General features: G+C 50.3%; 1 protein-coding gene across 1 annotated transcript in view; it reads right to left on the bottom strand.

Moving 5' to 3' along the window:
- Nucleotides 1-15,000, bottom strand: part of LOC109886862 (cilia- and flagella-associated protein 47) — a 49,731-nt gene that overhangs the window by 28,545 nt on the left and 6,186 nt on the right. The window contains exons 7-13 of the mRNA XM_031813326.1: nucleotides 14,566-14,787; nucleotides 14,266-14,449; nucleotides 13,577-13,787; nucleotides 11,198-11,295; nucleotides 10,228-10,479; nucleotides 9,386-9,498; nucleotides 5,549-5,708 (exon numbers count right to left, since the gene is read on the bottom strand). Of these exons, the coding sequence (XP_031669186.1) occupies nucleotides 5,549-5,708; nucleotides 9,386-9,498; nucleotides 10,228-10,479; nucleotides 11,198-11,295; nucleotides 13,577-13,787; nucleotides 14,266-14,449; nucleotides 14,566-14,787 (1,240 nt within the window). The remainder of the gene's footprint in view (nucleotides 1-5,548; nucleotides 5,709-9,385; nucleotides 9,499-10,227; nucleotides 10,480-11,197; nucleotides 11,296-13,576; nucleotides 13,788-14,265; nucleotides 14,450-14,565; nucleotides 14,788-15,000) is intronic.

Raw genomic sequence — 15,000 nt, 5'->3', positions numbered from 1 at the left:
TGTAGTTGTCAGGTGGTGGGTGTAGCTGGTGCATGAAGTCAGGTGCAGGAGAGCAGAGATGAGTGAACAACGCACTTTACTTAAGAAAATAGCACAAAGTAACAATACCAATGTGCGAACGGTTGCCACAAAGCACGGGTGAAAACAGCTTCCGGCAGGGCAGGCGGAGGGGCAGGTTTCCGGTCGAGAGCCAGACCCAGTCCCCCGGTGCGAACACCGAGGCCTCCCTGCAGTGACGGTCTGCGCTGGATTTCTGACACAACACGGCCCGGTGAAGGTGTCTCCTCCGCGCGCCTAAACCAGTCGTCCACCGCAGTAGCCTCGATCTGCCTCTGATGCCAAGGCGCCAGAACCAGCTGGTACCCCAGTACGCACTGGAAGGGGGAGAGGTTAGTGGAGGAGTGGCGGCGCGAGTTCTGGGCCAGCTCTGCCCAGGGCACGAACGCCGCCCAGTCCCCCAGCCGGTCCTGGCAATAAGACCTCAGAAACCTACCCCCATCTGCCCATTACTCTCGGGGTGAAAACCCGAGGTAAGACTGACCGAGACCCCCAGACGTTCCATGAACGCCCTCCAGAACCTCGACTTGAACTGGGGACCCCGAGCAGACACTATATCCTGAGGCACCCCGTAGTGCCGGAAGACGTGTGTAAACAAGGCCTCCGCAGTCTGTAGGGCCATAGGGAGACCGGGCAAAGGGAGGAGATGACAAGACTTAGAAAAACAATCCACAACGACCAGGATCGTGGTGTTACCCTGTGAGGGAGGAAGATCGGTCAGGAAATCCACAGACAGGTGCGACCATGGCCTTTGTGGAACGGGTAAGGGGTGTAACTTGCCTCTGGGCAGGTGCCTAGGAGCCTTGCACTGGGCGCACACCGAGCAAGAGGAAAACATAAACCCTCACGTCCTTAGCCAAAGTGGGCCACCAGTACTTCCCACTAAGACAGCGCACCGGCCGACCGATACCAGGATGACCAGAGAAGGGTAACATGTGGGCCTCAATAGATCAGCCGGTCACGGACAGCAGACAGAACGTACAGACGCCCAGCTGGACACTGGAGGGGAGCGGGCTCTGTACGTAATGTCCCAAACAACCGGCGCTACCAGGCAGGAGGCCGGGAGTATGGGAGTATGGGAGTATGATCCATGAGCCGCTCCTCTGTGTCATACAGCCGGGACAGTGCGTCTGCCTTCGTATTCTGGGAACCTGATCTGTAGGACAGGGTAAACACAAAACGGGTAAAGAACATTGCCCACCTTGACTGACGAGGATTCAGTCTCCTAGCTGCCCGGATGTACTCCAGGTTGCGGTGGTCAATCCAGATGAGAAAAGGGTGTTTAGTCAAGCCAATGTCTCCATGCCTTCAAGGCTTTCACCACAGCCAACAACTCCCGGTCCCCCACATTATAGTTCCGCTCCGCCGGGCTGAGTTTCTTCGAGAAGAAAGCACAGGGGCGGAGCTCTGGTGGCGTGCCAGAGCGCTGAGATAGCACGGCTCCTAGGCGAGGTAAACAGAGCCCTTAGGTGACCAAAAGCCCTGTCCGCCTCAGCCGACCACTGCAAATGTACAGGACCCCCCTTCAGCAGTGAGGTAATGGGAGCCACCACCTGGCCAAAACCCCGGATAAACCTCCGGTAGTAATTGGCAAACCCTAAAAACTGCTGCACCTCCTTTACCGTGGTGGGAGTCGGCCAATTGCGCACGGCTGAAATGCGGTCCCTCTCCATCTCCACCCCTGAGGTGAAAATGCGGTACCCTAGGAAGGAGACGGCCTGCTGGAAGAACAGTCATTTCTCAGCCTTGACGTACAGGTCATGCTCCAACAATAGTCCAAGCACCCTGCTCCGCTACACATGCTCGGCGCGTGTAGTGGAGTATATCAGAATGTCATCAATAAACACCACTACACCCTGCCCGTGCAGGTCCCTGAAAATCTTGTCTACAAAGGCTTGGAAAACTGACGGAGCATTCATCAACCCGTATGGCATGACGAGGTATTCATAATGCTCTGAAAGCCGTCTTCCACTCGTCTCCCTCCCGGATATGCACCAGTTTGTACTCGCTCCTGAGATCTAGTTTCGTGAAGAAGCGCACCCCATGCATTGACTCAATCGCCGTGGCGATGAGAGGTAGCGGGTAACTGTACCTCACCGTGATTTGATTTAGACCTCGATAGTCAATACACGGGCACAGACCTCCCTCCATCTTCTTCACAAAAAATGAACTCGAGGAGGCGGGTGAAGTGGAATACCGAATGTACCCCTGACGCAGGGATTCGGAGACATATGTCTCCATAGCCACCGTCTCCGCTTGTGACAGGGGATACGCGTGACTCCTGGGAAGTGCGGCGTCTACAAAGAGATTTATCGCACAATCCCCCTGTCGATGGGGTGGTAATTGAGTCACCTTCTTCTTACAGAAGGCGAGAGCCAAATCGGCATATCCAGGGGGAATGCGCACTGTGAAGACCTGGTCTGGACTTTCCACCGTAGTAGCACCAACAGAAACCCCTAAACACCTCCCCAAGCACTCTCGTGACCACCCCATGAGAGCCCTCCATTGCCACGAAACAGTGGGATCATGACAGACTAACCAGGGTAGGCCTAGCACCACGGGAAACGCAGGAGAATCAATAAGGAAGAGACTGATTCTCTCCTTATGACCCTCCTGCGTCACCATGCCCAGGGGCGCGGTGACCTCCCTAATCAACCCGGACCCTAATGGTCGACTGTCTAGGGTGTGAACTGGGAAGGGCATATCCACAGGAACAATGGGGATCCCTAATTTATGGGTAAATGATCTGTTAATGAAATTCCTGCGACTGAATCGATGAGCGCCTTATGCTGGGAATGCGGGAAAAACTAGGATGAACATGAAATGGAACTTCCTCCGGTCTCCCGAAGCACAGCACCTCCCAGTTCCATGGGCACCGGAGCGGTGGGGGATGGAACCGATGGACCCCGATCTGGACGTCCGCGGGTAGCCAGCAGGTTATCCAACCGAATGGACAGGTCCACCAGCTGGTCGAAAGTGAGGGTGGTGTCCCTGCAGGCCAATTCCTGACGGACATCCTCGTGCAAACTGCAACGACAGTGGTCGATCAGGGCCCCGTCATTCCATCCCACGCCAGCGGCCAGGGTCCGGAAGTCCAGAGCGAACTCCTGGGCGCTCCTCGTCCCCTGCCTCAGATGTACGAGACGTTCAAATCTTCGAAGTGGTCCAGCGGCGCATCTCCTTCTCCCCACACGGCGTTGGCCCACTCCAGGGCTCTCCCTGAGAGGCATGAGACGAGGGCAGACACCATCTCTCGGTCCGAAGGCGCCGGGTGGACGGTTGCTAGGTAGAGCTCCAGCTGTAATAGGAAACCCTGACATTGTGCAACCGTCCCATCATACTCCCTAGGGAGGGCAAGACAAATCCCACAGGGACCGGGTGAAAGAGGGGCGAGTAGTAGAGACCTTGGTTGAGCTGGCGGAGGTGCTGGAGGACCTCCCTTTCTCTCCCAGCGATCCATAGTCTGTAGGATGCGGTCCATGGTGGCGCCGAGATGATGGAGCATCGTCGCTTGCTCCTGGACGCGCTCCTCGACCCCAATAACAGGGGTACCGGCTCCTGCTGACTCCATGATGTTTCTGGGTGTGTGATTCTGTCAGGCGGTGGGTGTTGCTGGTGCATGAAGTCAGGCGCAGGAGAACAGAGATGAGTGAACAACGCACTTTACTTAAGAAAATAGCACCAAGTAACAATACCAATGTGCGAACAATAACGGTTGCCACAAAGCACGGGTGAAAACCCGGAAAGAACCAGCCGGAAACCGACCTGAACAACAAACAATCACACACAAAGACATGGGGAAACAGAGGGTTAAATACATGACCAGTAATTGGAAAATGACAACCAGGTGTGTGGGAAACAAAGACAAAACCAATGGAAAATGAAAAGTGGATCGGCGATGGCTAGAAGACCGGCGACGTGAAGAAGACGAGGAACCGACTTCGGCGGCAGTAGTTAATTATTGTGCGGTGTTATATAAATAGTGAGTTATTGTGAGGTGTTATATACATAGTGAGTTATTGTGAGGTGTTATATACAGTTGAAGTCGGAAGTTTACATACACCTTAGCAAAATACATTTAAACTCAGTTTTTCACAATTCCTGACATTTAATCCAGGCAAAAATTCCCTGTTTTAGGTCAGTTAAGATCACCACTTTATTTTAAGAATGTGAAATGTCAGAATAATAGTAGAGAGAGTTATTTATTTCAGCTTTTATTTCTTTCATCACATTCCCAGTGGGTCAGAAGTTTACATACACTCAATTTGTATTTGGCAGCGTTGCCTTTAAATTGTTTGACTTGGGTCAAACACTTCAGGTAGCCTTCCACAAGCTTCCCACAATAAGTTGGGTGAATTGTGGCCCATTCCTCCTAACAAAGCTGGTGTAACTGAGTCAGGTTTGTGGGCTTCCCTGTTCGCACACACTTTTTCAGTTCTGCCCACAGATTTTCTATAGGATTGAGGTCAGGGCTTTGTGATGGCCACTCCAATACCTTGACTTTGTTGTCCTTAAGCCATTTTACCACAACTTTGGAAGTATGCTTGGGGTCATTGTCCATTTGGAAGACCCATTTGCGACCAAGCTTTAACTTCCTGACTGATGTCTTGAGATGTTGCTTCAATATATCCACATAATTTTCCTTCCTCGTGATGACATGTATTTTGTGAAGTGCACCAGTCCCTCCTGCAGCAAATTACCCCCACAATATGATGCTGCCACCCTCGTGCTTCACGGTTGGGATGGTGTTCTTCGGCTTGCAAGCCCTTTTTCCTCCAAACATAACGATGGTCATTTTGGCCAAACAGTTCTATTTTTGTTTCATCAGACCAGAAGACATTTCTCCAAAAAGTACGATTTTTGTCCCCATTTGCAGTAGTTTGTCTTTTTTATGACGGTTTTGGAGCAGTAGCTTCTTTCTTCCTTGCTGAGCGGCCTTTCAGGTTATGTCGATATAGGACTCGTTTTACTGTGGATATAGATACTTTTGTACCTGTTTCCTTCAGAATCTTTAAAAATTAAAAAATTCGATTTTTACCCCCTTTTCTCCCCAATTTCGTGGTATCCAATTGTTAGTAATTACTGTCTTGTCTCATCGCTACAACTCCCGTACGGGCTCGGGAGAGACGAAGGTTGAAAGCCATGCGTCCACCGAAACACAACCCAACCAAGCCGCACTGCTTCTTAACACAGCGCACATCCAACCCAGAAGCCAGCCGCACCAATGTGTCAGAGGAAACACCGTGCACCTGGCTACCTTGGTTAGCGCGCGCTGCGCCCGGCCTGCCACAGGAGTCGCTGGTGCACGATGAGACAAGGATATCCCTACCGGCCAAACCCTCCCTAAGCTGGACGACGCTAGGCCAATTGTGCGTCGCCCCACGGACCTCCCGGTCAAGGCCGGCTGCGACAGAGCCTGGTGTGTGTGTGTGTGTGTGTGTGTGTGTGTGTGTGTGTGTGTGTGTGTGTGTGTGTGTGTGTGTGTACTCACGCTGGGGGTGATGTGTGTGACCTGGGTCTTGAGGCTGAAGGCCAGAGTGGCTCCAGAGGGACTGGCTGAGGAGGCAGAGCGTGATGTCAGCAGTAGCACCGCCTCCATTGGCCTCAGGAAGGAACAGGAGTACTGCACGGTCACCTCCACACAACGCCCCCTAGTGGAGAGGAGGACAGAGTGTAAGGCTCAACTATAAGGTGGGGCAGAGACGGGGAAAGCCATGGGATCAATGGAAGACCAGTCAAGAAACTGAACACCAGTTGAGAAGACAGGCAGCCAGTTAACTCTAATACAGTTAGACAGAGAGAAAGACTGAGCCAGGATAGAGAGAGGAAGACAGAGACAGGATAGACAGAGAAAGACAGAGCCAGGATAGACAGAGAAAGACAGAACCAGGATAGACAGAGAAAGACAGAACCAGGACAGAGAGAGAAAGACAGAGCCAGGATAGAGAGAGAAAGACAGAGCCATGATAGACAGAGAAAGACAGAGCCAGGATAGACAGAGAAAGACAGAGCCAGGATAGACAGAGAAAGACAGAACCAGGATAGACAGAGAAAGACAGAGCCAGGATAGACAGAGAAAAACAGAACCAGGATAGAGAGAGAAAGACAGAGCCAGGACAGACAGAGAAAGACAGAACCAGGATAGACAGAGAAAGACAGAACCAGGATAGACAGAGAAAGACAGAGCCAGGATAGAGAGAGAAAGACAGAGCCAGGATAGACAGAGAAAGACAGAACTAGGACAGACAGAGAAAGACATAACCAGGACAGACAGAGAAAGACAGAGCCAGGACAGAGAGAGAAAAACAGAGCCAGGACAGAGAGAGAAAGACAGTGGCTGTGTCTGAATGCCCATACCTGCATTCTAAATAACAGGCATTTTGGGTACATGAAAACAGAACCTTTATAGTATATGACATTTAAATAATGTAGTATAGTTTAAATGCCAGGATGTTATACTAATTTTGTTTTTTCATCCAGAATTCCCTGCACACTATCACCTAAGATAATCCTCTTTCCAGACACATGTGTTTCACAGCAGCTGATAATCAGATAAATTGATGCGTTGTACCAAAATGAACGAACGGAGGGAATCAACACAGATGACACATCATCAGTATGGATGAGCCTAGTATGTTGACATTTGTTGATTACTGCATTAGATTTGACTACACAGTACATTCTAAATAGTACGCAGTATGATTGCTACACAGTATGTAGTTTTAGTAGTAGACCAGACAGATTTCAGACAGAAGAGATGGGAAATGATCTTCATCTCACAAGGTAACTGAGCAGAACAGCTCTGGAGGACTGGGGTGAGGAACACTGCTGTCCTACAGGGTTAGGGGTTAGGGCTAGGGGTTAAGGGATATGGATTAGGGGTTATGGATTAGGGGTTATGGATAGGGGTTATGGCTAGGAATTATGGTTAGGGGTTATGGATAGGGGTTATGGGTAGGGGTTATGGATTAGGGGTTATGGATAGGGGTTATGGTTAGGGGTTATGGATTAGGGGTTATGGATAGGGGTTATGGATTATGGGTTATGGGTTATGGATAGGGGTTATGGCTAGGGGTTATGGGTTATGGATAGGGGTTATGGGTAGGGGTTATGGTTAGGGGTTATGGATTAGGGGTTATGGATAGGGGTTATGGTTAGGGGTTATGGATTAGGGGTTATGGATAGGGGTTATGGATTATGGGTTATGGGTTATGGATAGGGGTTATGGCTAGGGGTTATGGTTAGGGGTTATGGATTAGGGGTTATGGATAGGGGTTATGGATTATGGGTTATGGATAGGGGTTATGGCTAGGGGTTATGGGTTATGGCTAGGGGTTATGGATTAGGGGTTATGGATAGGGGTTATGGATAGGGGTTATGGCTAGGGGTTATGATTAGGGGTTATGGATAGGGGTTGTGGTTTAGGGGTTATGGGTTATGGGTTATGGGTTATGGATAGGGGTTATGGATTATGGGTTATGGATAGGGGTTATGGGTTATGGATAGGGGTTATGGGTTATGGATAGGGGTTATGGATTATGGGTTATGGATAGGGGTTATGGGTTATGGTTAGGGGTTATGGTTAGGGGTTATGGTTAGGGGATATGGTTAGGGGTTATGGTTAGGGGTTATGGTTAGGGGCTAGGAGTTAGGGTGTATGGTTAGGGGTTATGGTTAGGGGTTATCGTTAGGGGTTATGGCTTAGGGGTTAAGAGTTAGGGGTAGGGGTTAAGGGTTAGGGGTAGGGGTTACGGGTTATGATTAGGGGTTACGGGTAGGGGTTATGGGGTAGGGATTAGGGGTTATGGGTAGGGGTTATGGTTAGGGGTTAGGTGTAGGGATACGGGTAGGGGTTATGGTTAGGGGTTAGGTGTAGGGATACGGGTAGGGGTTATGGTTAGGGGTTCTGGGTAGGGGTTATGGTTAGGGGTTACGGGTTACGGGTAGGGATTTATAGGTTAGGGGTTATGGTTAGGGGTTATGGTTAGGGGTTATGGTTAGGGATTATTGTTAGGGGTTATGGTTAGGGGTTAGGGGTAGGGGTTACGGGTAGGTGTTATGGTTAGGGGTTATGGGTAGGGGTTAGGGGTTATGGCTTAGGGGTTAAGGGTTAGGGGTAGGGGTTACGGGTAGGGAGTACGGGTAGGAGTTATGGTTAGGGGTAGGGGCTATGGTTAGGGGTTACGGGTAGGGGTTATGGTTAGGGGTTACGGGTAGGGTGTACGGGTAGGGGTTAGGGGTAGGGGTTATGGTTAGGGGTTACGGGTAGGAGTTATGGGTAGGTGTTATGGTTAGGGGTTATGGGTAGGGGTAGGGGTTAGGGGTAGGGGTTATGGGTTAGGGGTTAAGGGGTTGGGGTTAAGGGTTTGGGGTAGGGGTTACGGTTAGGGGTTACGGTTAGGGGTTATGGTTAGGGGTTATGGGTAGGGATATGGTTAGGGGTTAAGGTTAGGGGTTATGGTTAGGGGTTATGGCTTAGGGGTTAAGAGTTATTGGTAGGGGTTAAGGGTTAGGGGTAGGGTTTACGGGTTATGATTAGGGGTTACGGGTGGGGGTTATGGGGTAGGAATTAGGGGTTACGGGTAGGGGTAATGGTTATGGGTTATGGGTAGGGTTTATGGTTAGGGGTTACGGGTTACGGGTAGGGGTTACGGTTAGGGGTTATGGTTAGGGGTTATGGTTAGGGATTATTGTTAGGGGTTATGGTTAGGGGTTATGGGTAGGGGTTATGGTTAGGAGTTATGGTTAGGGGTTATGGCTTAGGGGTTATGGCTTAGGGGTAGGGGTTAAGGGTTAGGGGTAGGGGTTACGGGTTATGATTAGGGGTTACGGGTAGGTGTTATGGGGTAGGGTTAGGGAGTATGGGTAGGAGTTATGGTTAGGGGTTAGGGGTAGGGGTTACGGGTAGGGGTTATGGTTAGGGGTTATGGGTAGGGGTTAGGGGTAGGGGTTAGGGGTTACGGCTTAGGGGTTAAGGGTTAGGGGTTTGGGGTTACGGGTAGGGGTTACGGTTAGGGGTTATGGTTAGGGGTTATGGTTAGGGGTTATGGTTAGGGGTTATGGGTAGGGGTTATGGTTAGGGGTTATGGTTTATGGGTAGGGGTTATGGTTAGGGGTTATGGGTAGGGGATAGGGGTTACGGGTAGGGGTTAGGGGTTATGGTTAGGGGTTATGGTTAGGGGTTATTGGTAGGGGTTAAGGGTTTGGGGTTAAGGGTTATGGTTAGGGGTTATGGGTAGGGATTAAGGGTTACGGGTAGGAGTTAAGGGTTACGGGTAGGGGTTACGGGTAGGATTTAGGGGTAGGGGTCAGAGATAGAAGGGCTTACTTAGGAGGGATGGTGATGGAAGCTCCTTGGGGCAAGGAGAAATGATGGGCCTCCTTCCCTACGATGGAGGCATGGTAGAACATCGTTCTGGAGGACGGGCTCTTCAGACGCACCTGGAGCACACACACACACACACACACACACACACACACACACACACACACACACACACACACACACACACACACACACACACACACACACACACACACACACACACACACACACACACAGGCTGTAAGACAGGGTTACCCAGGGCTAGTGCTGTGTGATGGAGAGAGAGACCTGCCTGCTTGGTGAAGGTGTGATACAGGCTGCCAGACAGGGTTACCCAGGGCTAGTGCTGTGTGATGGAGAGAGAGACCTGCCTGCTTGGTGAAGGTGTGGCGCAGGCTGCCAGACAGGGTTACCCAGGGCTAGTGCTGTGTGATGGAGAGAGAGACCTGCCTGCTTGGTGAAGGTGTGATACAGGCTGCCAGACAGGGTTACCCAGGGTTAGTGCTGTGTGATGGAGAGAGAGACCTGCCTGCTTGGTGAAGGTGTGATACAGGCTGCCATACAGGGTTACCCAGGGCTAGTGCTGTGTGATGGAGAGAGAGACCTGCCTGCTTGGTGAAGGTGTGGTGCAGGCTGCCAGACAGGGTTACCCAGGGCTAGTGCTGTGTGATGGAGAGAGAGACCTGCCTGCTTGGTGAAGGTGTGGTGCAGGCTGCCAGACAGGGTTACCCAGGGCTAGTGCTGTGTGATGGAGAGAGAGACCTGCCTGCTTGGTGAAGGTGTGGTGCAGGCTGCCAGACAGGGTTACCCAGGGCTAGTGCTGTGTGATGGAGAGAGAGACCTGCCTGCTTGGTGAAGGTGTGGTGCAGGCTGCCAGACAGGGTGATGGTTCTCCTGGGAAGGTACTGGGGCAGCGTCTCATACAGGTAAACACACAGCATCAACATCAGAACAGGGTTCGAGTCTGACAGCTCTGTGGGCTGGATGTCTATGTCCAGACAGAGCAGTGTGAAGGCCTGGCTGAGGATGATACTGTTGTGGAGGTTCTGTTCCAGGCGGCTGATGCTGGTGTACATCCTCTGGAGATGACTGGGGATCTGTGGGACCGGAGAGACCAGAGGGGGGGGGGGGGGGGGCAGTCAACACTGGGCCAGTTTCCCAGACACAGATTAAGCCTTATCTGCTACCACAGTCAGACGAATCAAAACCAGTCGAGTTGAGATGAGTCTAGATTTACTGACAATTTCCCACAGAGTAGACGAGGACAAGAGTTGACCAGGAATAGAAGGAGAGAACACATTGAAACTGTACCAGTACCCTCTGTATATAGCCTCCACATTGACTCTGTACCAGTACCCCCTGTATATAGCCTCCACATTGACTCTGTACCAGTACCCCCTGTATATAGCCTCCACATTGACTCTGTACCGGTACCCTCTGTAAACAGCCTCCACATTGACTCTGTACCAGTACCCCCTGTATATAGCCTCCACATTGACTCTGTACCAGTACCCTCTGTAAACAGCCTCCACATTGACTCTGTACCAGTACCCCCTGTATACAGCCTCCACATTGACTCTGTACCAGTACCCACTGTATATAGCCTCCACATTGACTCTGTACCGGTACCCCCTGTATATAGCCTCCACATTGACTCTGTACCGGTACCCTCTGTATATAGTCTCCACATTTTCTATTTTAAATGTTTTACTTAACACTTATTTCTTAATTTTTTCTTAAATCTTCTTAAAGCATCGTTGGTTATTGTTGTATTCGGAGCATGTGACACGTAACATTTTTAACACAGGCCCGTACCAGAAAGGGACAGTAGGCAGCCAGCACAGCAGCCAGAACCAGGCCGTCTGCCAGGTCCAGGTCAAAGTTCACCACCCAGCGGGCTGATGGGACGTCTCCTGGTTAAAGAGCAGAATATAGGTAACAGAAGAGTTGTGGATGTCTATTTGGATCTGTCTCTCTCTCTACCTCTCTGTCTCTGTCTCTACCTCTGTCAATCTCTGTCTCTATCTCTCTGTCTCTACCTCTGTCAATCTCTGTCTCTGTCTCTACCTCCCTGTCTCTATCTCTCTGTCTCTACCTCTGTCAATCTCTGTCTCTACCTCTCTGTCTCTACCTCTGTCAATCTCTGTCTCTACCTCTCTGTCTCTACCTCTGTCAATCTCTGTCTCTACCTCTGTCAATCTCTGTCTCTCCCTCTCTGTCTCTACCTCTGTCAATCTCTGTCTCTACCTCTCTGTCTCTACCTCTCTGTCTCTACCTCTCTGTCTCTACCTCTCTGTCTCTACCTCTGTCAATCTCTGTCTCTACCTCTCTGTCTATACCTCTGTCAATCTCTGTCTCTACCTCTCTGTCTCTACCTCTCTGTCTCTACCTCTCTGTCTCTACCTCTCTGTCTCTACCTCTGTCTCTACCTCTCTGTCTCTACCTCTCTGTCTCTACCTCTCTGTCTCTACCTCTCTGTCTCTACTTCTCTGTCTCTACCTCTCTGTCTCTACCTCTGTCTCTATCTCTCTGTCTCTACCTCTCTGTCTCTACCTCTGTCAATCTCTGTCTCTACCTCTGTCAATCTCTGTCTCTATCTCTCTGTCTCTACCTCTGTCAATCTCTGTCTCTACCTCTCTGTCTCTACCTCTCTGTCTCTACCTCTCTGTCTCTACCTCTCTGTCTCTACTTCTCTGTCTCTACTTCTCTGTCTCTACCTCTCTGTCTCTACTTCTCTGTCTCTACTTCTCTGTCTCTACCTCTCTGTCTCTACTTCTCTGTCTCTACCTCTCTGTCTCTACTTCTCTGTCTCTACCTCTCTGTCTCTACCTCTCTGTCTCTACCTCTCTGTCTCTACCTCTGTCAATCTCTGTCTCTACCTCTCTGTCTCTACCTCTGTCAATCTCTGTCTCTATCTCTCTGTCTCTACCTCTGTCAATCTCTGTCTCTACCTCTCTGTCTCTACCTCTCTGTCTCTACCTCTCTGTCTCTATCTCTGTCAATCTCTGTCTCTACCTCTGTCAATCTCTGTCTCTACCTCTCTGTCTACCTCTGTCTCTATCTCTCTGTTTCTATCTCTGTCAATCTCTGTCTCTACCTCTCTGTCTCTACCTCTGTCAATCTCTGTCTCTATCTCTCTGTCAATCTCTGTCTCTACCTCTCTGTCTCTACCTCTGTCAATCTCTGTCTCTACCTCTCTGTCTCTACCTCTGTCAATCTCTGTCTCTACCTCTCTGTCTCTACCTCTCTGTCTCTACCTCTGTCAATCTCTGTCTCTATCTCTCTGTCTCTACCTCTGTCAATCTCTGTCTCTACCTCTCTGTCTCTACCTCTCTGTCTCTACCTCTCTGTCTCTACCTCTGTCAATCTCTGTCTCTATCTCTCTGTCTCTACCTCTGTCAATCTCTGTCTCTATCTCTGTCTCTACCTCTGTCAATCTCTGTCAATCTCTGTCAATCTCTGTCAATCTCTGTCTCTATCTTTCTGTCTCTACCTCTGTCAATCTCTGTCTCTATCTCTCTGTCTCTACCTCTGTCAATCTCTGTCTCTACCTCTGTCAATCTCTGTCTCTATCTCTCTGTCTCTACCTCTGTCAATCTCTGTCTCTATCTCTCTGTCTCTACCTCTGTCAATCTCTGTCTCTATCTCTCTGTCTCTACCTCTGTCAATCTCTGTCTCTATCTCTCTGTCTCTACCTCTGTCAATCTCTGTCTCTACCTCTCTGTCTCTACTTCTCTGTCTCTACCTCTCTGTCTCTACTTCTCTGTCTCTACCTCTCTGTCTCTACCTCTCTGTCTCTACCTCTCTGTCTCTACCTCTCTGTCTCTACTTCTCTGTCTCTACCTCCCTGTCTCTACCTCTCTGTCTCTCTCTCTCTGTCTCTCTCTCTCTGTCTCTACCTGCCTGTCTCTACCTGCCTGCCTCTACCTCCCTGTCTCTACCTCTCTTTCTCTACTTCTCTGTCTCTACCTCACTCTCTCTACCTCTCTTTCTCTACCTCACTCTCTCTACCTCACTCTCTCTACCTCACTCTCTCTACCTCACTCTCTCTACCTCACTCTCTCTACCTCTGTCTCTACCTCTGTCTCTACCTCTCTGTCTCTACCTCTCTGTCTCTACCTCTCTGTCTCTACCTCTCTGTCTCTACCTCTCTGTCTCTACCTCCCTGTCTCTCCCTCAACACCCCCCTCCTACCTGTAGAGGTGAGTGGGCTCCAGACGGTAGTCCTCATGCTGTGGTAGTGCAGGTTGAGCCAGGTGAGTAGCCTCCTCTCCCAGGTGGAGTAGACGTTAGAGGTCAGGGGCTTTGGGTCTATCCTGGGGACCTGCTCCTCCATGCTGCCACTGTCACAGCTCTGGAGGCCCAGGGACAAGGGACCCTCTGTCACCCGCGGCAGGACTAGCACCTGGGGAGGAGGGGACAGACAGACACAGATACATTCCTCAGACTGCTGATCAGGACACAGAGGGAGAGAGAGAGAGAAAGAGATATAGAGAGAGAGACGGAGAGAGAGACAGAGAGAGATTTGTGACCTGTTGCCACTGGGCAACCAGTGAAGAACAAACACCATTGTAAATACAACCCATATTTATGCTTATTTATTTTCCCTTGTGTCCTTTACCATTTGTACATTGTTAAAACACTGTATATATATATATAATATGACATTTGTAATGTCTTTATTGTTTTGAAACTTCTGTATGTGTAATGTTTACTGTTAATTTTTATTGTTTATTTCACTTTATATATTCACTTTGTATGTTGTCTACCTCACTTGCTTTGGCAATGTTAACACATGTTTCCCATGCCAATAAAGCCCTTGAATTGAATTGAATTGAATTGATTTGATTTGAGAGAGAGATAGAAAGACTACACTCTCTTGCCTTGTAGGTCTGCAGTAGAACATCCATCCAGGCCCTTTTACTGAGGGATTCAAAGACCTTGCTGCTGTAGTCCAGCCCCCTCTGATCACACTGGGACTGGGCCTGTAGAGAGCTCCAGTGGCTGAACTCCTGGGAGTCTAACAGGTACTCGGGTCTGATGTGGGACAGACAGGCTCCCTGCCTCCTGAAGATCACAACACAGTGAGTAGGCCGGTGAGGGTGTGTGCCTGCGTGTGTACGTGTGTACACGGCGGCCGGCTGAGTTGTCCGTGTATGAGTGATTAACTGTCTGTGTGGTACCTGAGGAAGGCCAGCAGCACTGTGTTCCAGTGGAGCAGCTGCTGCACGCGCTCAGTGAGGTAGCAGGGCAGCGATTGGTTGGTGCTCACACCAGGAAGTGTCTGTCCGCTCAGGTGACGCAGCATGTCGTAGATGGTCCGTGTGTCTTTACCTTGACTCATAAGGTACGAGTTCCTCCACTCACTAGAGCTGGAGTCTACTGTCTGGACTCTACATACCACCCTGGGAGAGATAGATAGAGAGGACAGAGGAGAGAGAGAGAGAGAGAGAGAGAGAGAGAGAGAGAGAGGATATAGGAGAGAGAGAGGGGAGGGAGAAAGAGAGCGAGAGGGGGAGGGAGAAAAAGAGAGAGAAAGAGAGAGAGGAGAGAGGGGAGGGAGAGGGGAGGGAGAAAGAGAGAGAGGGGGGAGGGGGAGGGAGAAAGTGAGAGAGAGA

This window comes from Oncorhynchus kisutch, unplaced genomic scaffold, assembly GCF_002021735.2.
Source record: "Oncorhynchus kisutch isolate 150728-3 unplaced genomic scaffold, Okis_V2 Okis05a-Okis16b_hom, whole genome shotgun sequence".
NCBI lineage: Eukaryota > Metazoa > Chordata > Actinopteri > Salmoniformes > Salmonidae > Oncorhynchus > Oncorhynchus kisutch.
Note: the sequence above shows the minus strand (reverse complement) of the source record. Positions and strands in the feature narration are given on the sequence as shown.